General features: G+C 46.2%; 1 protein-coding gene across 16 annotated transcripts; it reads left to right on the top strand.

Moving 5' to 3' along the window:
• Window positions 1-12,130: 12,130 nt before the first annotated feature.
• LOC123054563 (uncharacterized) lies at window positions 12,131-17,199 on the top strand. 16 transcript variants are annotated; one of them, XR_006426266.1, is made up of 9 exons: window positions 12,133-12,764; window positions 13,049-13,085; window positions 13,177-13,257; window positions 13,535-13,771; window positions 15,159-15,234; window positions 15,703-16,010; window positions 16,311-16,398; window positions 16,477-16,813; window positions 16,931-17,199. XR_006426266.1 is itself a non-coding variant. In XM_044478358.1 (6 exons), exons 1-4 carry the CDS (start codon window positions 12,520-12,522, stop codon window positions 13,721-13,723), a joined length of 552 nt encoding a protein of 183 aa, XP_044334293.1. In that variant the 5' UTR covers window positions 12,131-12,519; the 3' UTR covers window positions 13,724-13,771; window positions 15,159-15,234; window positions 15,703-16,271. The 16 variants fall into 16 exon arrangements, 1 of the variants encoding a protein (XP_044334293.1); XR_006426263.1 differs by having other exon boundaries at window positions 16,216-16,398; XR_006426268.1 differs by having other exon boundaries at window positions 12,134-12,764; window positions 15,703-15,879.
• Window positions 17,200-24,284: the final 7,085 nt, after the last annotated feature.

Genomic DNA, 24,284 nt, shown 5'->3' with positions numbered 1-24,284 from the left:
CTAAAGGCCCTTACGAACCGGGACTATAGGCCCTTTTTCTACCAATGAAGGAATTCAAAGGCACATCAAGACGAGCTCTCCGAGCCAAGCATGGGATTTTATTGAATACCAGGGCCTTCTACCACGCGCGAGGTGAACTGGTCAATGCCCTTTTTCTCGTGCATGGCTGATCCACTGGTCGAAAAATGCATGTGTTTCCTTATTCGGTGCATATGCATGTCTGGCACGAGAGACACATGCACTCATACTTGCTTCAGTTCCCCTGAGTGAAGACTCGTGATTCAAACTTGGTTTTTTTGTTCACGGACAAACTGTCAGCGGTTGCCCTGGTCGCCTTCCCTCATTTCACGCAACAGCGTAGACGCTGTACGATTCACATGTGATCAGGGGTAGCATGCACCCCACATTCTTGCTCTCTAAGAAGAAGAAAATAATTTCATTTCAACTCTTCTCTCACCTGACTTCAAAAGATAAATTATATCTCACCTAGGTCAGCAAACAATAACAGATAGCACCACGCGCTAGCAGCCGTCTTGCTTCTCCATCGAGCAGCAGATTTCATCTTGCAAGCTCATCAGGTTAGCAATACCCCGGTTTCTAATTCACCATTTTCATGAATCTCGCCATACTTTGGCAAAAATCGCCCGCTAAGAAGCTCATTTGATCTCGTCTCTCACCTAGGTCAGCAAATTCCGCCGCTGCCGCTCGATCTCCCTCCTCCAGCCACTTTTTTCACAATAGAGAGAAGATACGAAACTATCTCACCATTCTCTCTCCATTCCAACCCGACCCTTGCATCGCCCCGCTCAAGTGAATCGGGTGGTGCGGCAACCATAGCCTCCAGGGCGTGACCTCTTTCCTCCCCTCCATCCGTCACTGCTTGGGGACACCACTGGGCTAAGCCCGGGGGCTGACGGTGGTGGCGCGGGTCTTCCTCTCTCGTGCGGCATGAGGGTGGTGCGGGGCCCCTTAGCGTGAGGAGGTGTGGCCTTTCGGGTCTTGGAGGCGCGACGGCCGGCCCTGCTTCGAGCGATGGCCGGTTATGCGACAGCAGGCCATCTGACCTCGTATCGGCGATGAGGGAGTGAAGGGTGTGGACGAGTCGGCTGCATGTGTGGTCTAGCCTCTAGTCAGATCTGATATGGCCGGGGCATCCTGCTCGCTGCGCGGTAGTGGAGATCAGTGGTGGTACCGTGCACACTGTTAGAAGGGATAGAGAGATTGGCATAATATGATGGATGTATTATTGAGCCTCGAGGGCGAGTATATATTGAGTGCAAGACTTGGAGGGCAAGAAGCCTCTCTGGGAGATAAGGTAGGAGACAAATTACAAATCCTAGACTACCAAATACATGTATCCCAAATATATCTCTGACATCCCCCCGCAGTCGTAGCGGTACCATTGCGAACAACAGGAGCACCGCAGACGATCGGACTGGAAACGTGTGGGTGTTGCCAGCACCAGGCATGCATAGATGGACAAGACGAAGTTGATGAAGTGCCGCACCAGGCTTGCTAGGCCAGGGACATGCCATGGACGAAGGCACACATCGGTGTTGCCAGCACGAAGGAGGTGGACGGGCGGTTGTGGTGACTACGGGGGTAGCGGCGGCGGCAACCGAAGAAGAGCGGTGACGCAGCCGGCTCGAGGCAGCCGACAAGCCTGACGCAGCCGGCTTGACGCAGCCGGGGACGAGGCTGGTGAGGCAGACCGCGGGGCCGCCGTGCAGAAGCGGTGGAGGTAGGTGGCGATAGAGAGTTCCCAGTCGGATCAGGGCAACGATGGTCGGCGTAGGGCGATGGGCGGGTAGACGTGCGGACGAAGGCCGTGAGGGGCCGCCTGTCGCGTGTGCCTGCCGGGTCGGTGCAGGAGCTGGCTGATTGCACCGGTGTTGGAGTAGAGACGCATGGGGGTCGACGACGGCGGCGTGCGATGCAAATCGATCAAGCATAGATCAAAAAACCAAAAAGAAAAATGCCGGTCAAGATGACCGACGGGAGAGAGAAAAACCCAGGGCAAGGGCTCGGGAAAAAGACTCTCTAGGGCAGTCGGTCAACACGACCAGCGGATGAACCCTACGCTACAAAAAAAATACACTTCCATGATGATACATGTTTGTCATAGTAGGCCGCGTTGTCATGCATGTACATCCATGACGATTTTATGACAGAATCAAGATAGTCATACCTATGCTGTCGTAGAAGTGTTCCATGACATTACCAAAATTATCATCACGAAAGTGTCCACTTTCATGACGATAAATCACGTGTCACACAAGTGCTTTCGTCAAGGGTGACCGACACGTGGCATCCACCGTAACGGAACGCCGTTAAGCTATCGGGTCCGGTTTTGGATCCGATAACCCATTAACAGCCCGGACCAATGGGGATTTTCCATGTGTAAAATCATCATTGGCTGGAGGAAACACGTGTTGCCTCACCGTTGGGACAGATGTCATCTACTCATTGGACAGGAGGCGCCTATGATAGGTCGACACGTGGCACGGCCCAACAGTGGCCCATTCCGGTGAAAAAGGCCGACCCAGTAAAAATTAGCAGGCCGGCCCATATAAGGCCTACTTGTGTCAGGTCCATTTAAGCCCACGGCCCATACGAGATGTGCCAATTCGGCCCGTCAATGGCCCGTTAAATATTTGACACCATTGCAGCCCATCTCAGTTCGAGCCCGTTAACGGCCTGCTATATATTTGGGCTCAATATCGGCCCGATGAGATTCGGCCTGTTAACGGCCCATTCAGTGGATGGGCCGATTTTCACGATGTACATCTTTCGGCCTTTTAGCGACCCATTTAAATGTTGGGCTAATTTCCGGCCCGGTGTGTCTTTCAGCCTGTTGACGGCCCATAAATCAGTTGGGCCATTTGTAGTCGGACCTGAGTTTCAGCCTTTTAGCGACCCATTTAAGTGTTGGGCCAATTTCCGGCCCGTTCTGTCTTTTAGCCTGGTGACGGCCCATATATCTGTTGGGCCATTTGTAGTCGGATCTGACTTTTGGCCTTTTAGCGAACCATTTAAGTGTTGGGCCAATTCCTGGCCATGTGTGCCTTTCAGCCTGTTAACGGACCATAAATGAGTTGGGCCATTTGTAGTCGGGCCTGAGTTTTTGCCTTTTAACGGCCCATGCCTTTCATGGTCCAATACCAGCCTGGTTTCTCTTTCGGTCTGCTAAAGGTCCACAACACAGTTGGGCCATTTACAATACGACCTGACTTTCGGCCTCTTAGCGGCCCATGCTCTTCATGGTCCAGTACAAGCCCGATGTCTCTTTCGGCCTGCTAAAGGCCCACAGTATAGTTGGGCCATATGTAGCCCAAACTTAGTAACAGCCTGTTAACGGCCCGTGAAATCAATTGGGCCCACCTGTTGCCCACTTCGATGTCGGCCTGTTAACGACCCGGGAGTTAAGAGGGCCGACCATTAACTTTCAGCCTGGTAACGGCCCATTAACTTAATGGGCCCACTAAAGTTCGTACATGTCTTTAGGCCAAATTAGATAATTTGAGCCCATTACGACGAGCAACTATGCACATGACCAAAACCAATCAAGCAAATGTACGACATACAGGGAAAAACGTTGCACATCTAGCATATATTATAGGAAATTACATCCCCTGGGCAATCAAAGATTGATGGCGGTGCAAATAAATGAATGGAACCTAACGATCTACAACGTCACAATCTGCAACCTCAGCACGGATGACGCCCATAAGCATGTGGGCAAGTTCTTGCTGCTTTGCTACACTGTCTCTGAAAACATTGATCAGTTGTTGTGTCGCACGACTCTGCACCACTGATTCCTCCACCATTTCCATCATTCCTTCAGCCATTCATTGGTTCACAAACATACATTTTTTTCGTTGCATTCGAGACAGAGGATATTGAACAGATTCAGATGGCGATTTTGGCAGGCTTGTATTATTGATAGTGGAGAGTGTCTCGACCACTGCATCATAACATAAATTAGGAGGGGAACCAAACAGATTAATCATGAGTTATTGCATATTACCTGGCCTAGATTTATTGGAAAGAAACAATGGGGTTGCCTTGCTGTTTTCAGAGTTTGTCTTCTTATCTTCAGCAGCCTGCACCAAATTAAGACACTAGCATTGCTATCATTGGCCAAGTCAGATAATAGGAAAGCAACATTGGCACAACGAACGTTTGGGCAACTAGCCAACACCAAATTAACACAATATGGCACATCTATCATCAGCCAGGTAAGGTAATACGAAAGCAACATTGACACAATGAATGAATGGGCAACCAGAGCAGCACTACAATTCAGTAATGTGCATGATATGAGATAGTACACTCATGCAGCTCAGTATGCAAAACTACCAGGCAGTTTTCTTTACAAAAATCAACATTGGCGCCTTTAACATTTTGCTACAACTAATTTTAGATCAGATAAAGGTTGGATTCACGCCGATTAACAAAATACATGCTGATGTAAAAATATAGTGATATACAACAGGTACTTACATCAGCATTGGAGCACAGAGAATTCCCGCAAGATATTTTCCTCGAATACAATCCCAATGAAGGAAGTCTTCTATCATTTAACCTTATTTTCTAAAAGAGAGATGGGTAAGAAACATGTAGAAAATATGATCAGAATGCTATAAAATTTCATGATGCGAGGATACGCACACGCTTCTTAGAATGGAGTTGACATTCTTTTGCTGGACTGGAGCGGACTAGTTCTTTGGCCACTGGAATCTGCTTATTATCAGTGGGAGTTGGGTTTCTCTGTGCTGGAGCAGTATCTATGAAAAATGGAGTTGGTTTATTATCTCCTGGCGTTTGGATCTTTTGCAAAGACCTGGTTTGTAACCCTTCAGATTCTAACATAGTCGTCTTCCCCTTGCATGCCTTATATAGAAGAATGGTGCTTCAATTATAAAACATGCTACAACAGAGATGGAATAGGTACTGAAGAATAGAAAGGCATGACATATTGACATGTATTCCCTCCATCCGGAAATAAATGGATGGGTCTAGGCGTATTTCAGTTCTAGATACATCCAGTTTTATCCATTTCTGCGACATGTAATCCGGACGGAGGGAGTATGATGTAAGAGCTAGGGATACGACAGGACAACACAGTAAAAAAACACTGAAAACCCACTGCAGAACCAAAGTAATCAAACCCACTGATATGAGATAGTACACTCATGCAGCTCAGGATGCAAAACTACCAGGCAGTTTTCCTTACAAAAATCAACATTGTGGCCTTTAATCATACATTTTGCTACAACTAAATTTAGATCAGATAAAGGTTGGATTCACGCCGATTAACAAAATACATGCTGATGTAAAAATATAGTGATATACAACAGGTACTTACATCTGCATTGGAGCACAGAGAATTCCTGCAAGAATCTTTCCTCACAGACGATACCAGTGCAGAAATTCTTCTATCTGTTAAGCTTATTTTCTAAAAGAGAGATGGGTAAGAAACATGTAGAAAATATGATCAGCATGCTATAAAATTTCATGATGCAAGGATACGCACACGCTTCTTAGAATGGAGTTGACATATTTTTGCTGGACTGGAGCGGACTAGTTCTTTGGCCACTGGAATCTGCTTATTATCAGTAGGAGTTGGGTTTCTCTGTGCTGGAGCAGTATCTATAAAAACTGGAGTTGGTTTATTATCTCCTGGCGTTTGGATCTTTTGCAAAGACCTGGTTTGTAACCCTTCAGATTCTAACATAGTCGTCTTCCCCTTGCATGCCTTGTATAGAAGAATGGTGCTTCAATTATAAAACATGCTACAGCAGAGAGATGGAATAGGTACTGAAGAATAGAAAGGCATGACATATTGACATGTATTCCCTCCATCCGGAAAAAAATGGATGGGTCTAGGCGTATTTCAGTTCTAGATACATCCTTTTTTATCCATTTCGGCAACATGTAATCCGGACGGAGGGAGTATGGTGTAAGAGCTAGGGATACGACAGGACAACACAGTAAAAAAACACTAGTTGAATGTAAAACTGTATGCTAGCGGAATACATACAGAAAAAACTAAGGCAACATACACGTGTATGATTGGGAAACTAAGATGGCATTGCAACAGAGCACTAGAACAACACTTCAATGTAAAAAAACATGGTATGGTAGACAGATGAAGTACATACTGATGAATAACAATGCATAAGATATTCAGAAGCATGATGTCCAAATTAAGCAGATGGCATTGCGATAGAGTAGAATGACAGTACTTGAATTTGAAAACATGTTATCATGAATGGAATAGGTACTGAAAAACAGGAAGGCATGACATATTTACATGCATGATCAGCATGCTAAGCACATGGCATTGCAACAGAGTAGATACACTCCAGGACATTATATGCATGTTGTACCCATATCACGGGCCAAGTTAGAGCAAGGACCTTGTGGGGTGAAGAGGATTCAACATCTTTCTGCAAGTCTTCTGAAGAACTGCCTTTACATGTTCCATCATATTGGGTATCATTGACATCAAGTTTATTGGCCTTTACATTGCTCCGTGAGGTTCTTGTGGATATATCAGTGTGTGCAATTATATCTGACATGCATGGAAGACAACTAGTAGTTAGATTTATGTAATGAGTGTCTGTAGGAGACGACATAAATAGTAGGACTGGGGTTAACTAGCAGCAACAGGTCTCAAAACTAAAGGGAGAACACAGATGAAAGCTACAGAATATGTATCGTTTGTACTCAAGATTAACTAGATAGCGCACAAAAGTATTAAAGAACAACATAGGTAATACTAGAAGTGGTATAATACTATAATCACCAGCTTGTGGGATAGCATTGGTTGATGGATGATAACTATGGAACAATGTTACCTAAAGAACAAGTATCTTAGCTGAACTATGGAACAACGTTAACTGTTGAACAAGACCCGTAAGAGATCAGCATGAATATACAGTGAAATGTGATAATCTATTTTCCATGCTTAGATGAATAACAAAGCCATAAATGTTGCACACAAGTAAGATGAGGGTACAACCTATCTGGCCGCCATCCATAGGAGTGAGCATCATGTGCTGACTTGTCGATGGCCCTGCAGTTGTTGTGGCTGTCCATGTCGGGCACACGCATTCGATGCAGGGAACTGTTGAGTGGGGACTATAGCTCCCTTCTGGTGTATGCTTCCCTTGTTGGAGCAGCTGCGGTGAGTCGGAAGACGGTGTGGATGAAGATGCAGATAACGCATAATGTTAAGAACGACACATCTCTTTGATATGAAGAAATACACTAAGAGATCAACAGCAAGGTACGGGAGTGTTCACACGTCTGTTGACTGAAGACTAAATTGGGGTCACATGATTTTATTTTATTTTGGTACTATCCGATCTACGTCGGATGGCTTGATGGCCATCTTGTGCCTCCCGGCTGACACTGTTAGGAATCTTCCCCGAAGAGCCAGCGACCAATGGCAGAGTAGCCTGCCTCCGCCATCCGTGGCCCCGGGCAAAACCCCGCTCCCCCCCACCGCACTGTCGTGGTTGCGCCGCCCCCGGGCCAATCCACAAAGACTCCCCGTCATCCAGATCCGGTGGCGGCAGTACCTTCAACCCACGCAACTCTAAGATAGCCATCTAAGTGCTGCTTCCACGGTGAACTTGCAGCCCCACACCCTTACGTTAGACACCAGCCAACCGGCAGCCTAGGAGCTCCGCCGCCTCAAGGGGTGCTGCTTCCCATTGGGAATCGATTGGCCCAGAATAAAAATTCAGACAACTGACGCCTAAATAAAGTGATTTGAGATGAGGGTGCGACCTATCTGGCAGCATGGTGAAGTAGACAGGTCCAGCTGCCGAGTCGGTGAGGCCGGCGCGGTTGCGGTGGCGACCGGCAGTAGGGAAATGACGATGTCGCGACGGCCGACAGCTACCAGGAAGCAGTGTCGGGACTCTGGACGGATCCGAAGTTGGAGTCGCTCCGGCACCGTGAACAACGACGGGGGTGAATCGGCTCTGGTACGGTTCACGCGGCCGTCATCGAGGCAGCTCCAGCAACACGGAGTAAGAGGCACACGGCCCAGTGCACGACGGCAAATGGACAACGTCTCCAACATTAGGGAGGAGGGTGGCTGTGAAATTGGTGCGGTGGGGCGCCATGGAGGAGGGGCTAAGATTTCACGGCTCGAGAGAAGGGAGCTTTCGAGGAGAAGGTGATTTGGTGCCCACGAGGTATGAATTGGGGGGGGGGGATTGGGAGGGGAGTGGAACCATGTTTTACGGATGCATTTGTCTGAAATGTGAGGGAGGGTTATAGTTCTACCCCTGCCTTTAGGCTTCTCGGCTTGGGTCTGTGTACTGAGGGTTGGGGATAGTAGAGTAACTTTGCTTCTCCTCAAATAGTGGGTGGGAGCAATTTCGGGCGAGGAGGGCGTGTTTTGAAATATAGTGGGCGCAAGCGATTTCGAGCGAGGAGAGCGTGTTTTGAAATAGTGGGCACGAGCTATTTCGGGCGAGGAGAGCGTGTTTTGACGACCATGGTTTATGAATTATTCGGCACATGTCATTTAGGCCGAGGAGAAGGTGCGCTTGGATGAAGTTACGAACCTACCCTCGATGTACAACGGGCCAATTAATGTGTGTCCTACATAGGACGGTAATTTCGCGTCTCCCATTTATTTGCTCAGGCAAATTCCACCGAGCAGAGGATGTTTAATGGTTCGTTCAAAATTTGGGAGAACGAGCATCCACATCTACCTTACCAAGTCGAATCAACTTTTGAAATATTAGCTTGCCACTTCTTTTTTAGATAGAGAGATGATGCTCGGGAGTAATGTGTTTTTACATGCTCGTTGCTAGCGATTTACTATATGGCAAATAGTTGACCTACTCAAAAATGGGAATCAAACCCAAAATGAAATATCTCGATTCAATGAAATAGCTCGTTCATCAGGTCAAAATAGTGAACTGAATCCGAAATTGAACACCTCAATCGAGTAGCATGTTGTACAGTATTATAGTACTCCATGAACATATTGAAAGTCAAATTAATGCACCTGTTTGATATACGAACATATTCGTTCATGTGTGGATTGCAGACAACATGTTCTCCAATTTAAATATTTGAATGCAAGTTTATATCGAAACATGGTTTATATCAGTCTTTGATACATAAAACGCGACCTCACCCTCTTCCGGACTTCTGCTCCCTTTCTCTCTCTCTCTCTCTCTCGTCGACAATCTTCAATTCTGTCACACGCATCCAACACACAAACCTTGTTGGTCCCTCTCGCTTTTTCTTCATCTCTCTCTCTCTTTGTGTGTGTGTGGGGGGGGGGGGTCTTTCTAGTTCGCATGCATATATATTTCATCTATAGGTCTCTCTCGCACACTATGTATGATTCTCTAGTCCAAGCTAGATATCTTGGGTGCACTCATCGTACGCACACAAATTCCTTGGCTCATTGACCGTAACTCTCGCACGCACCACTTTGTCGTCTCGGAGCTCTTCCCCCCTCTCTCAAACTCTCCATCTACCTGGGTCACACATACACATGCATATCTCACTCGCACTCGATAGGCCCATCTAAAACTCTATCTCTCTCCCTTGTTCTCTCTCCATCTCACACGCGCGCACACACACAATCTCATGCCTAGCTAGCCAAGTATGATGGTCTTTCACTCAATTGTAGGCACATGCAGTCCCCCTATATGTATATGACTAGCTAATCTTAGTCTCCATCATAAACATGTGCATGGTCTATCTCGATTTCTCTCAGGACATCTTTTCTATCGCGCATGCACCTCCCGATCTCCCACCCATATAGTCCCCTCACGATCTCGAGGGGGTCTCTCTATCACAAACACACCCTCTCGCCCTCCCCATGAGTCCATGTTCTCCATGTGTCCCTCTCGACCTTTGTTCCTTGTTGGCCAGACCTCTATTGGACATGTGCTATAGGGGTGTCTCTCTCCATTGCAAACAACCACACACTAGCTATCTTTGTGTATCTCCTCACCTCACTTTTCTATCTTAGAGATGCATGTGTGATATGTTCGCCTAAGAAACAAAAAAACACACACTCTCTCTCTAATTTATCATTTGTTGTCACTTTCTCTTTCACACACATACTCTTTTTGCACACTTACTCATTCTCCTTCACACGCACTTGATCTCTCTCGACTTAGGCACTCTCCTCGGTCCATAGCATTTTGATTTATTGAAAAGTCAAACATCACAAAGTTTGTGTACGTGGAGAAAAACAATTACATCTAGAAAGGCAAACATATACCATTAGATTCACCATGAGATGTAGTTTCATATGATGTATCTTTGGTATTGAAAATATAAATAACATTTTTGTAAACCTGATCAAAGTTTCCAAAGTTTGACTTCTAAAAAAATTGCATGCACTGCATTATCGAGCGGATGGAATATTTCTTTCCCCCTCTCAGCTATCTGACGCACCACTCAGCCTTATCGGGGCTCCTCAATCTCTCTCAAACTTTATATCTCCCTGGTTCAACATACACATGTCTCGCTCGCGCTATACATATAGACCCATCCAACACCCTCCGCCCTTGTTCTCTCTCTATGTGACACGCACCCCCTAATAAATACCATAATCCCTCACTCCATCATAGGCGCAAGCACTCCCCCCCTAAGTATTATTATCTCTCACTAGCCATTAGGAACACACGTATTGTCTCCTTCCATCCATACGTCTATCTCGGTATCTCTCGGGTATCTTCTATCATGCACACACCTTCTCACTCGATCTCCCACCCATGTAGTCCCATCACGATCTCCAGGGGATCTCTCTATGACAAACATACACTCTCTCCTCCCCATGTCTGCATTTTCTCCGTACGTCTCTCTCAACCTCTCTCCCTTGTTTGTCAGACCCCTCTTGGCCACGTGCTAGGGGTCTTGCTCTCTCGGTTGCAAACAACCACACACTATCTCCTCACCTTGCTTTCGTTGTCGAAGATGCATGTGTGATATGTTTGCATAAGACACATACGTTTTTTCTCGACTTCTATCGAGTGTTGTCTATGTCTCTTTCACACACGCGGGAGTGGCTCTTTCTCTCTCTCTCTCTACTATCTCTCACGGGCCTCCCCTCTCACACGAACACTCTATATCGACGGATTATACGCTCACTGTGTCAGCGTATAGCTCCGTATATTGTTTAGTTGACCTGTCAACCAGTCCACATGCTGCCTTGTCAGCTCGTGTTCTGTATCTTCATGTGCTGGCCCATGTGGCAGTGGGTGAAAATAAGTAAACTAGAGGCCCATCTGACACGCGGTGAAGTAAACAAAGTTGAAACCACTCAGGGTAGCACCCCGCACGTTAGTAAATTGAGGGCGCACTGAGGACACACTTCTTCCGCGTGGAGGACGCACTCGCGCACAATTCACCACTGCGCGGGGGCATGCATAGAAGGACGCACTCGCGCACACCTAGCACACAAACACACACCAGCACACGTGTACACCGGCGACTCCGCCAGTTGAGTTGAACGGCGAGGCAGCCAACAAGCGGAGGCGGCTCGAGCCAAAACCGCATCTGGCGAGCCTGGACTTCATCAACAGCCTCCTCGACGACATGCTGCTTGTCATCATCGGTCTCCTCCCCACCAAATCTGCCGTGCGAACTGAGAGAGTCCTGGACTAAGGGGTCCTCGGGCGTCCGGCCTGTTATCCGTGGGCCGGACTGATGGGCTGTGAAGACATGAAGGCCGAAGACTGAACCCGTGTTCGGATCGGACTCTACTTGACGTGGAAAACAAGCTTGGCGGCCGATTATGAAGATTCCTTTTTATGTAACCGACTCTATGTAAACCCTAGATTCCCCCGGTGTCTATATAAACCGGAGGGGTTAGTCCGGAAAGGACACACATTTAAAAAAAAACAGAGCCTAGCCAACTCGCTCTCAGGAGGCTCCCTCGATTCGGTCTTCGTCAGCCGTCGGATCTGGCTTTCTGGCGTGTCTGGGCCGTCAGATCTTCACCTCACGGTCAAACACGATTTTCACCTTGCAGTTGTTTTGACCGGCCAATGACGAGTGGGCTCGTCTCGCGCGCTTGTTGGCTGGGTTGGCGGTGGCCGCGTGCATGAGGTTTTGGCCAATCCGCACCTCGCACCGCGCATCCCGCAGCCAATCCATCCTCGCCTCGTCCCACTCCCGCACCAGCCACCACCCAAACCCTAGCCCCCTTTCCCCTCGATCCCCACAGCCTCCCTCGCCTCCTCCATCCCTCCTCCTTGCCTCGGCACGGCCTCCCCCGGAGCCTCGCCGCCGCTTGCTATTCCTCGCCGCGCCTGCGAGCTCGGTGGCGGGATGAATGGACAGGGGAGGTGGACGATGAGGGCTACTCCATCCACCAGATCCGCGCCGCCCCTGCCCAAATCCTCTCCGCGTGCGCCGCACCCAATCCCGTCCTCGCTCGTCTCACGCGGCCCTCTTGCGCCGCTCGTCTCCACCTCATATCTGGCATCCTCGCTGCGGCCATAGATCGAGGAGGACGGCGCGATGACGACCACGATGCGTCGGACATCCCAGATCGACGACGCGATGGAAGACATGAGAGCTGGCCGAGGAAGAGGGGGCAGGGCCGCAGGTCATGAAGGGCACGGTGGCTGCGGGCGGAAGCAGCATGGGTTGAAGGAGCGGCGGATGTGGGCGGGGTCGGAGGTTGGGGGAGACTCGTCGGCTGGGCGACAGCGAGCGCCGGTGAGCGCAATGCATGAGTTTCCAGAAGCGTCCTCTCCTACAAGGTAGGCAAGGACGATGTCGTCGCCCTCGCAGGTCCTCCTCCCAACCCTTTTGCTCCCCCTCCCCTGCCTCCTCACCTTGCCTTTGAGTCGGACGCAATGTAAGACAGCCCGCAGGCAAGCTCTAGCTGGAGGCGATGAAATCTCTCTCTTGTGCCAGAATCTAACTGCCACCTCCGGAGATTCTATATGTCCAGTTTTGGTCCTTTATTTGTGCAGTGTTCTTTTGCTTGTGTGTACTGTACCATGGTTGTGCTCTGACCAGATCGTTCCCATCTGTTTTGCAGGTTCTCAATCTGTTGCATCTCTGTTCTCCTCGTCAAGGTTAGCTGCTCTAATTCCTAGGTACATGCGTATTATTGTTTATGTGCGTGCTATCATGGTGCTTGGTCTGCTGATCATTTTAATGTTCCAGATCTGGGGTGTGGCTGCAGGGGAGGGGAGGCGGCCAATGACAGGGAGAAGCAGCAGGCCGTCGAGGAGTGCAAGCAGAAGGGTAAGATGTGTATTTTTTTCTTCGTATTTTTATAGATGATCTTGACTGTTTTGCAACATGTATTGCATTTCGAGGGATTATCCTTTTGCTAACACCTGATCGGCAAAATGGAGTTCTATTGGTCCTAACTGCTGTTCTAGATCCTTCAAAAAGAAAAAGGAAAGTGCTATACTAAATGAACTATCTGCTCTATTTTTTTATTTTTAGTCTTGCTTCCATCCATCTATTTATAGTACCCTGGGTAGCTACAGCAGTGATGCTCTTTCTTTCTCTGTAGGGAAGCTTCTGGACGGGATTTAGACAAGGAAACAGAGACCCGTGCGAAATCGAGCATCCTGGTAGTGCCTCGACCAAAGCGGGTCGACGGATAGCACCGGTGAGCACGGAGCATGGTGCAGCGAGTTGGATAGGCAGCAAGAGAGGTGACCACGGGTGTGGCTTGGGGAGCTCCGCACACATGAAGTGATGATGAGTGCATCCGACCCCACCATGCTGCTGGTCCTGGAGAAACAAGGTATTGGCATTTGTCATTGTACAACACTAGCGAACCGGCAAGCAATGCAGTTGTTTATTCCTTTCCCCTGTAAACTATGAACTGAATGGCTACTGTGTTGATGCATATTTGTATAACTGAAGTTCAGTTTTATTATGTCCATACCTTTGATTCGTTCTACTTTAGTGTGGTCTGAGTTATAATGATTTATTTCATGTGTATCACATATCTATTTGTACTTAGTTTGGAAATTGCAGCATCCTCTCCTAACTGTCCGAATGGGGGCTTTTTGCTAATTCTTACCAAGCACCTAAATTTCTAAAACTGAAAAGATATTAAAGAAACACAAACTGTTTCAGAATACTCCAGGATTGAATTTGGGCATTGCGCCTTAATAAGATATATCAATCAAAAGCTTAGTGAAAAATAAATATATTACCAACGCGAGGTACTGAATTAAAATGTGCATCTACATCTTATTGTACAGAACAAGCTTACTTATTTTAATTAAAGTGGTATATATATATGTCAAATCAGTATAGGCCTTTTTAACTTTGAGCTAACACAGAAAATTGTATAGAGAGAATTTACGATCGCATTTTGAAAACTCTATTGCATAGTTTGAACCTTCAATTTTCATTACTAAAAGGATCGTTGGTATTGCCAAATTGCCAAGCATTTATTTTCAATTACTCTTGGTTTGGCATGGACACTGTGCCATTTGGCGCCATTCGATGCCCAACTCCTATCATTTGTTGCATTTATCTATTCTAGATAAAATGATGATAAAATGAAATGAATCTTCAGTGTTGGGACTGATGATCGGCACTTGTTGTCTAAATGCAGTATATGCGCATTGCAGCGGTAATGTTGTTAACTGTCCCTGTATATTTCTTAGTTAGATGTCTAATAAATCAAGAATTTGACACTTGTCAGTAAGTTTAGTATATCATCATCTACTTAGACAAAATACATCATGGTCAAACAATACAAATATTTCACAAGTAGAAAAGGCATACAAATATTAATTTTCAGTAAAATGATGAAGTGTTCAGATATATCAATGCTTTCACTGCTGTTATGAACTATATTTTTTGTGTAATTGCTATATCAGAATCGAAGTAACCCATTCGACGCTTGATTGTATCTTAGCATGCTTATTGAGTACATTCCTTATGTCATTTTTACAGATAAATTAATTTGTGTCAAGTATCGCTTTTTGCCATATGGACATGACAAGTTGTCATACATTGGCCTGTCAAATTTATCGTGTGCCAAGTTCACTTGTCATATTCTCAATTTTGTTTCTTCTGATTTTGGTGTTGGTGTGTGTATTGTTAGTGAAAATATGCTCATAGTTTTTTTTAAATATGTGTACGCCATTAACTGATGTCATTGTGTTTTCCAGGGGTACATGAACCAGAAATGATGTGATATACTTGGTTATTTGAACATGAAGGTCAGCCGCGGGGTGACGCGACATGGTGAGCTGAAATTGTTCTACTGATTCCTTGATGCTCTGTTCATTGCTTTGTTCTTATTTTATCCTTCTTTATTTGCTTTGTTCTTTCCTACAAGAAGATGCCGAGTCATGTAATATCTTCAAAGAAGAGAGAATCTGCATTTTATGAATGTTTTATTCTTTCTTCATCGTTACCTCAAGTCAGTGAATTCAGTTAAGTTGTACTGAGCAGCTTCATACGCATGGTTTCTCCATCTACACATCTTATTCAGTCACGAGGCCATTAAGATCTTTTTGACTTTTATAAAAAGGGTGATGCCAATTAGACGTTACCCTGTCCAACTTGATCTTTAACTTGCTATTACTGTTTGGATCTGCACATTCAAGGATTTTTCATTAAATCATCAGTTCACCAGTTCTTTGTTACTTGAGATATTGTGATAAACTTATATCATTGCTTACTATACATATGTCTGGATGATGCCTGCAGGCTCATTACAAGCTTCAGCTGGATCGAATAGTGGGCCTTCTATATATATATTCAGCTGTATCATTTCTTACTATATATATCTTCCTGTCGACCAGACGAAACCATACATGGATCCTTCGCCTCCTTTCTTGCTCAGAACCCATGATACAACCTCGGCGGCTGTCCAGCGACTAACAGGTAATTTCTCTTTCAATTTGATGATGATGGATGAGAATCAGTTCTATGATTGCAGCTTATAAAAACAGATGTTGGATGTCCCTTATGTGATGTGCTTATTTACCATGATAGATGCAATTGCTTATTAGCAGGTGCTCTCCGAATCCTTCTTTAACTAATTTACTTTTGATGTTCGGACAAAGGAGACTATAACTTTTTATATTCGTTCTATCATGGATTCCCTCTCTAGCCTATGTACGTTTCAGAAATAGGTACACACCTAGGAGAAGCCTGAGACCTAATAATAGTGCTAAGCAATTACTCTGATTGTCATTCTATGCTATCATCACAACACAGGTCAATAGACAGTCAACAAATGTGTAATCAGCTTTCCCTAGGTCCTGGATCATCTACTAATAATCAAATTTTGTGGCGAGCGTCTTATAAATCAGCATACCTATTTCTCCACACTGGATAGCTTTTATTGTGACTACAAAGAATATAGTTTGAGGATGGCATGCCAATTGTTCTATGTCTTGGGTATGAAGTAATTTCTAAAATGTCTTAGGTTTCCCTGTAAATTTCTGCAAATTTACGGCATGTCATTAAAACCTACAGGGTGCTCCACCGATGGTGAAAATACCTCACATGATGATGTTGGATATTCTTCTACAAACTTCTGGCCTACCAGTGGCTGAGTATCGAAGCAAAATGTGACAGTTGCATGATGTGCTTGACTGTTTATTTGCATACAGCAATATCATCTTTTGGAGATAAAACAGCTGTATGGCTGTTAGATGAGACCATGTCGGAAGACCCTGCTGCTATGTAAGCAAAAGGATTCATGATACCCACGGTGAAAACAGAGATAACATGCTACAGTTAGAGCAGCATTGAGAAACCAAGGACACGAAATGAGTCTGAAAAATGCTATGGGCTGATTCGTTCTAGCTAGGTACATGCATGGCTTCTCTTATATATATGCAACGTAACAGCGCGGATAACTAGAACTGTTGTGATGTTGCTCTATTATAAGTACAAATAACTCATGGTTATCTTTTCTTTGTTTAAGGCTATGTGTGGTAGAAGTTGTACTCACAGGAAGACTATCGTGCTTTGTATAAACCACGTTCTATGATTCACTTCTGTTATGCTTATTTACATTCCAGTGTTAGGACTGAAATCCATCTATTGTAATGAATTTGGTTGTATTGGCATTACCTATTTGACTTAGGCTTGGTTCATCACATATCGATTGTTTTTCTTGTAACCCGCTGCTTGTATGACCTAAAACTGTCATGTATATGAGGCAAGTTATTAGCAATGTTTCACATTTTCTTACTTGCAATACTATGCTTGCCTGTTCAGGTCTTCCAAGACCTAAATCATCAGAAATCCAGCACACACAACACTTTTTTCTTTTGAACTTTGGTTACCCTGATACAAGCTTCCGTTCATTTTGTTTATATTGAGTGGTTAAAATAGTTACCATACGTGCTTGCTCAAAACTAAACCTACTGATAAATGGAGTACTTTCAAAGCGCATATGGTGTTCTGAAAAATACACATTTTTTTCAACATGACATGGTCTTGAAATGGGACTCCTACCAAATTAAAATGTAGACAACGAGCCTCCATTCTTTTTTAAAGGGGTTAAATTTGTTATCCTATGTGCTTGCCCACTACTAAACCAACTAAAACATGAAAATTCTTTTCATGCTGAACATGGATCAGGGAGAAACCGAAACTCCACCGGTCACCCACCAGATTGCGGTAGTCGTGGAGCAGGACGGCGAGTCTTCTTCTATATCGAAGCCGGACTATGTTTGGATCGCCGTTCATGAAGAGTCGGATACTCACCCGCGAAAGGATGCGATCAGCCCTCCGAACATAGCATCGGACGACGGTCCCAAACAATCAGAAGATATTCCGGAACCCGGACTGTCAAGCTCGGAAGGTCGTCAGACTCCGGATAATCGGTCAGGACGGGGTTCGGATTTAATTCCACCCACCCACCCAGACATAGATGCTCTCATAAGCATAAAACAGCAGTCTCAGGAAAAGGTCCACCAGTTTTGGGTCAGATTCCTCCTTGTCAAGGACAAAGTAAAAGATTGCCGTGACGAGGACGCAATATGAGCGTTCTGCAAAAATTGCATGGGCGAAGGAATCCTCAACGCCATCAATCGCCGTCGCATACTAAAATTCGCTGACTTAGCAACCATCGTACAAAAGTACAGCGCGATGGAGAGCGCCTGGGAAACTCGGGCAACTCGCTGGGAACCGTCAGTCCCAACCCAACTCCCCCTACAGGCGAAAAGGGCGCACCCTCGTGGCACGCCCAGTCGAACAGTCAAGAAACACAAAGCCGCTATGCGGCACGACACCGTTCTGGAGGGGTGGCTCGATGGCCCATGCAAAATACATACAACAACAGATACCGTGGCAACCCACAACCTTATAGCATGTTGGATACTACGACAGGTAGCCAAGAGCGGCAAGGACATCCTTATGAAGGATACCCCGGAACAACATCTCCCAGAAGATGACGACTCCAGAGTATTGACGGTCTTTGAGACATTCGCTTCAAACAACAAGCGCAAAAGGGCAGCTCAACAAAGTCTGCCAAATTGTTGTAATAAACCCATGGAACGACACGGCTATAACATTCAACGCCGGAGACGAACCAAAGTATAGAGCAGTACGAGCGCCAGCCGCGTTAGTCCTCAGTCCCATCATGGATGGGTTTCGACTCACCAGGTCCTCATGGACGGCGGCAGCGGCCTAAATCTCATTTATGAGGATACACTCCATAAAATGGAAATAGACAGGAGCCGCATTAAGCAAAGTAACAAAACCTTCAGGGGAATTATTCCCAGTTGGGAGGTGCCATGCACGGGCAAAATCACACTTGACGTAGTATTCGGCACGCCGGAGAACTATCGGTCCGAAGAAATAACTTTCCAAGTGGCCCCTTTCAGCAGCGGATACCACGCCCTGTTGGGGCGGGATGCTTTTGCACGCTTCCAAGCTATACCTCATTACGGGTATATGAAGCTCAAAATGCCCGGACCAAACGGTATAATCACTCTTGTAAGTGATCCGGACACAAAACCGCATCCCTGGCCCTGGAGGCGCTTTCCGAAGCCCTCACGGTCGAAGAATTACCACACTACGCTCCACGGTGGACAAGGACGATGTGATCCTCGACAAACGCCCCAAATCCACCTCATTCAAACCAGCAGAGGAAATAGTCAAATTCCAGGTCCACCCAACGGACCCCAAGAAGACAGCATCCATCGGAGCTCAACTGGACCCAACAGTTTACGCCGCACTATGAGAATTCCTGCACGAAAACTGGGACATATTTGCCTGGCACCCTTCGGATATGCCAGGGATCCCACGCAAGTTGGCCGAACATAGCCTCAACATATTAAAGGGATTTAAACCAGTCAAGCAAACACTACGGCGCTTTTCCGAACCCAAGCGACAAGCCATGGGGGAGGAGCTGGCCAAGCTTATCAAGGCCGGATTCATCAGAGAAATCAAGCATTCGGACTGGCTGGCAAACCTGGTGATGGTACCAAAGAAGGATAAATCACGGCGCCTATGTGTCGATTTCAAGGATCTCAACAAGGCTTGCCCCAAGGATCCTTTTCCCCTTCCCGCATTGATCAAATCATTGACGCCACCGCAGGACACGACTCACTGTGTTTCCTCGATGCATATTCCGGATACCATCAAATCAAAATGAAGGAATCCGATCAAGTGCAACAACATTTATTACCCCATACGGGCCATTCTGCTTCAACACTATGCCCTTCGGGCTCAAGAACGCCGACACGACATACCAACGCATGATTCAAACATGCCTGGAGAAACAGATCGGCAAAAGGTAGAAGCTTATGTCGATGACGTCGTCATCAAAACTGGGCATGTCGACTAATAGACGACTTACGTCTTACGTTTGACAACCTTCGGGCATATGACATTAAGCTCAACCCGGAAAAGTGTGTCTTCGCGTCCCCGCTGGAAAACTACTGGGCTTCATCCTTTCCAATAGAGGAATCGAAGCAAATCCGACTAAAATCCGAGCTCTGTCACAGTTGGCTACACCAACAGACCTCAAACAGGTCCAAAAACTAGCGGGATGCATGGCAGCACTAGGCCGCTTTATCTCCAGACTAGGAGAAAAGGCACTACCGCTCTATCGCCTCTTACGGCGCACTGATAACTTCGAATGGACAGACGCGGCGACTGCCGGACTAGAGGAAATAAAGACCCTCCTAGCAAGCAATCCAATCCTGGCCGCACCAAACACAGGTGAACCCATGTTGCTATACATATCGGCAACACATCAGGTGGTGAGCGCCGTGATCATCGTCGAACAAGAACAGGACGGACACAAATTCCCATTTCAAAAACCAGTATACTACGTATCTACTGTTCTCACACCATGCAAATATCAGTACTCCCACTACCAAAAGATAGCATACGCGGTCTTCATGGCATCCCGCAAGCTACAACACTACTTCCAGGAGTGTTCAATCACGGTGGCTTCTGAGGTCCCACTCAATGACATAATAGACAATCACGATGCCACGGGACGTATCGCCAAATGGGCCATAGAGCTACTTCCATTCGACATAACATACAAGCCACGTCGAGCCATCAAATCTCAAGTACTGGCCGAGTTCGTCGCCGAATGGACAGAGGCCGAACTCCCTAAAGAGTATGGCACATACTCCAACTGGGTCATGTACTTTGACGGCTCCAAAATGTTGGCAGGACTAGGAGTGGGAGTCGTATTAACATCCCCCACCGGAGACGTCGTCCAGTATGTACTCCAGATATTATACACAAACTCCAACAACGCAGCCGAATACGAGGCCCTACTGCATGGTCTTCGGATGGCCACATCCATGGGCATACAACGCTTGGAGGTGCGCGGGGACTCGAACCTCGCGATATCTCAGATAAATGGCGACTTTGACGCCAATGATCCAAAGATGGCAGCTTATCGCAATGCCGTATTAAAAATGTCGGCTCGGTTCGACAGCCTTGAATTTCATCACGTTGCCCGAGAAAGCAATCAAGCAGCGGACGTCCTGGCCCGCATCGGCACTAACCGCGACCCCGTCCCACCTAACATCTTCCTGTAAAGGCTCTTCAATCCATCCGTGGTGTGGCAAGGGGAGGGCGACGACCACAGTTCAGATCCGAACACAACCTCAAATCCCGAACATACAGACAACGCCGGGGGCTCAGCCGCCAAAATAACACCGTCGGCCCATCTCATTATGGCAGTCACTGCCCCATGGACTGAACCCTTCTTGGCCTACATTAATAGGAAGGAGCTTCCCGATGACCAGAATGAGGCTCGCCGCATTGTCAGGCGTTCGAAGGCCTACAAGGTTCACGATGGAGAGCTCTACAAGAAAAGCACTACCGGAGTACTTCAAAGTTGTATCTCCGAAGAAGAGGGGCGGCAGCTTTTAGCAGAAATTCACGCTGGCCTCGGCGGACACCACGCCGCAGCTCGAGCCCTCGTTAGCAAAGCCTTCTGCACTGGGTTTTATTGGCCGACAGCCCGAGCGGACGCACAGGACCTTGTCCAACGCTGCGTCGGATGCCAGCTCTTCGCCAACCAAAGCCAGATGCCCCCAACTGCCTTGCAAACTATCCCCATTACTTGGCCTTTTGCGGTCTGGGGCCTGGATATGGTTGAACCCCTTAAAGGGGGAAGCTATAAGAAAAAATATCTGCTGGTTATGGTGGACAAGTTCACTAAGTGGATAGAGGCTAAACCGGTCAAAACGGCTGAGTCCGGCCCGGTGATTGACTTCATATCCGGTGTTGTGCACCGTTATGGTGTCCCACACAGCATCATCACCGACAACGGCTCTAATTTCACAGCCGATGAGTGATACGTCCATTTTGCATCATGCTTTCATATTGATATTTATAGCATTATGGGCTGTTATTACACATTATGTCACTATACTTATGCCTATTCTCTCTTATTTTACAAGGTTTACATGAAGAGGGAGAATGCCGGCAATTGGAATTCTGGGCTGGAAAAGGAGCAAATATTAGAGACCTATTCTGCACATCTCCAAAAGTCCTGAAACTCCACGGAAGTTATTTTCAGAATATATAAAAAATATTGAGCGGAAGAAATACCAGAGGGGGTCCACCCACCAAGCACGAGGGTGGGGGCGCGCCCTACCCCCTGGGCGCGCCCCCTGCCTCGTGGGATCCCTGGTGGCCCTCCGATGCCCATCTTCTGCTATATGAAGTCTTTCGTCCGAAGAAAATAGGAAGCAAGCTTTCGGGACGATACTCCACCGCCACGAGGCGGAACCTTGGCGGAACCAATCTAGGGCTCTGGCGGAGCTGTTCTGCCGGGGACACTTCCCTCCGGGAGGGGGAAATCATTGCCATCGTCATCACCAAAGCTCCTCTCATCGAAAGGGGGCCAATCTCCATCAACATCTTCACCAGCACCATCTCCTCTCAAACCCTAGTTCATCTCTTGTATCCAAGTCTTGTCTCGAAGTCATAGATTGGTACTTGTAGGTTGCTAGTAGTGTTGATAGCTCCTTGTAGTTGATGCTAGTTGGTTTATTTGGTGGAAGATCATATGTTCAGATCCTTTATGCATATTAATACTCCTCTAATTATGAACATGAATATGCTTTGTGAGTAGTTACGTTTGTTCCTGAGGATATGGGAGAAGTCTTGCTATTAGTAGTCATGTGAATTTGGTATTCGTTCGATATTTTGATGAGATGTATGTTGTCTCTCCTCTAGTGGTGTTATGTGAACGTCGACTACATGACACTTCACCATTATTTGGGCCTAGAGGAAGGCATTGGGAAGTAATAAGTAGATGATGGGTTGCTAGAGTGACAGAAGCTTAAACCCTAGCTTATGCGTTGCTTCATAAGGGGCTGATTTGGATCCATATGTTTCATGCTATGGTTAGGTTTACCTTAATACTTCTTTTGTAGTTGCGGATGCTTGCAATAGGAGTTAATCATAAGTGGGATGCTTGTCCAAGTAAGGACAGCACCCAAGCACCGGTCCACCCACATATCAAATTATCAAAGTACCGAACGCGAATCATATGAACGTGATGAAAACTAGCTTGATGATAATTCCCATGTGTCCTCGGGAGTGCTTTTCTCTATATAAGAGTTTGTCCAGGCTTTTCCTTTGCTACAAAAAGGATTGGGCCACCTTGCTGCACTTTATTTACTTTTGTTACTTGTTGCTCGTTACAAATTATATTATCACAAAACTATCTGTTACGTATAATTTCAGTGCTTGCAGAGAATACCTTGCTGAAAACCGCTTACCATTTCCTTCTGCTCCTCATTGGGTTCGACACTCTTACTTATCGAAAGGACTACGATAGATCCCCTAAACTTGTGGGTCATCAAGACTCTTTTCTGGTGCCGTTGCCGGGGAGTGAAGCGCCTTTGGTAGGTGGAATTTGGTAAGGAAAAATTTATATGGTGTGATGAAATTTACTGTCACATGTTACTATGGAAAGTAATCCTCTGAGGGGCTTGTTCGGGGTATCTTCACCTCGATCAGTAGAGCAAAGAGTTGCTCCTCAACCTACTGAACCTACTGAAAAAGAAAATGTCTACTTTGAAATTCCTTCGGGTATGGTAGAAAAACTGCTAGCTAATCCTTTTGCAGGAGATGGAACATTACATCCTGATGAGCACCTAATCTATGTGGATGAGGTTTGTGGATTATTTAAGCTTGCAGGTATGCCCGATGATGTTATCAAGAAGAAGGTCTTCCCTTTATCTTTGAAGGGAGATGCATTGACATGGTATAGGCTCTGTGATGATATGGGATCATGGAACTACAAACGATTGAAATTGGAATCTCATTAGAAGTTTTATCATATGCATCTTGTTCATCATGATCGCAACTATATATATAATTTTTAGCCTCGAGAAGGAGAAAGCATCGCTCAAGCTTGGGGGAGGCTTAAATCAATGTTATATTCATGCCCCAATCATGAGCTCTTAAGAGAGATGATTATTCAAAAAATTTATGCTCGGCTTTCTGATAACAATCGCACCATGCTCGATACTTCTTGTGCTGGCTCTTTTATGATGAAGACTATTGAATTCAAATGGGATTTATTGGAAAGAATTAAACACAACTTTGAAGATTGGGACCTCGACGAAGGTAAGGAGCCAGGTATAACACCTAAGTTTGATTGTGTTAAATCTTTTATGGATACCGATGTTTTCCGTAAATTTAGCACTAAATATGGACTTGACTCTGAGATAGTAGCTTCTTTCTGTGAATCTTTTGCTACTCATGTTGATCTCCGTAAGGAGAAGTGGTTTAAATATCATCCTCCCATAGAAGTAAAAGTAGCTGAACCTATTAAAGTT

The sequence above is a fragment of the Triticum aestivum genome, chromosome 1A (assembly GCF_018294505.1).
Source record: "Triticum aestivum cultivar Chinese Spring chromosome 1A, IWGSC CS RefSeq v2.1, whole genome shotgun sequence".
Lineage (NCBI taxonomy): Eukaryota > Viridiplantae > Streptophyta > Magnoliopsida > Poales > Poaceae > Triticum > Triticum aestivum.
Note: the sequence above shows the minus strand (reverse complement) of the source record. Positions and strands in the feature narration are given on the sequence as shown.

Coding starts and splice junctions, on each gene's coding strand:
- LOC123054563 (XM_044478358.1), top strand. CDS start 12,520: ATGACGACCACGATGCGTCGGACATCCCAGATCGACGACGCGATGGAA. Junction 13,086..13,176: donor TCTCTGTTCTCCTCGTCAAG/GTTAGCTGCTCT, acceptor TTAATGTTCCAG/ATCTGGGGTGTGGCTGCAGG. Junction 13,258..13,534: donor CGAGGAGTGCAAGCAGAAGG/GTAAGATGTGTA, acceptor CTTTCTCTGTAG/GGAAGCTTCTGGACGGGATT.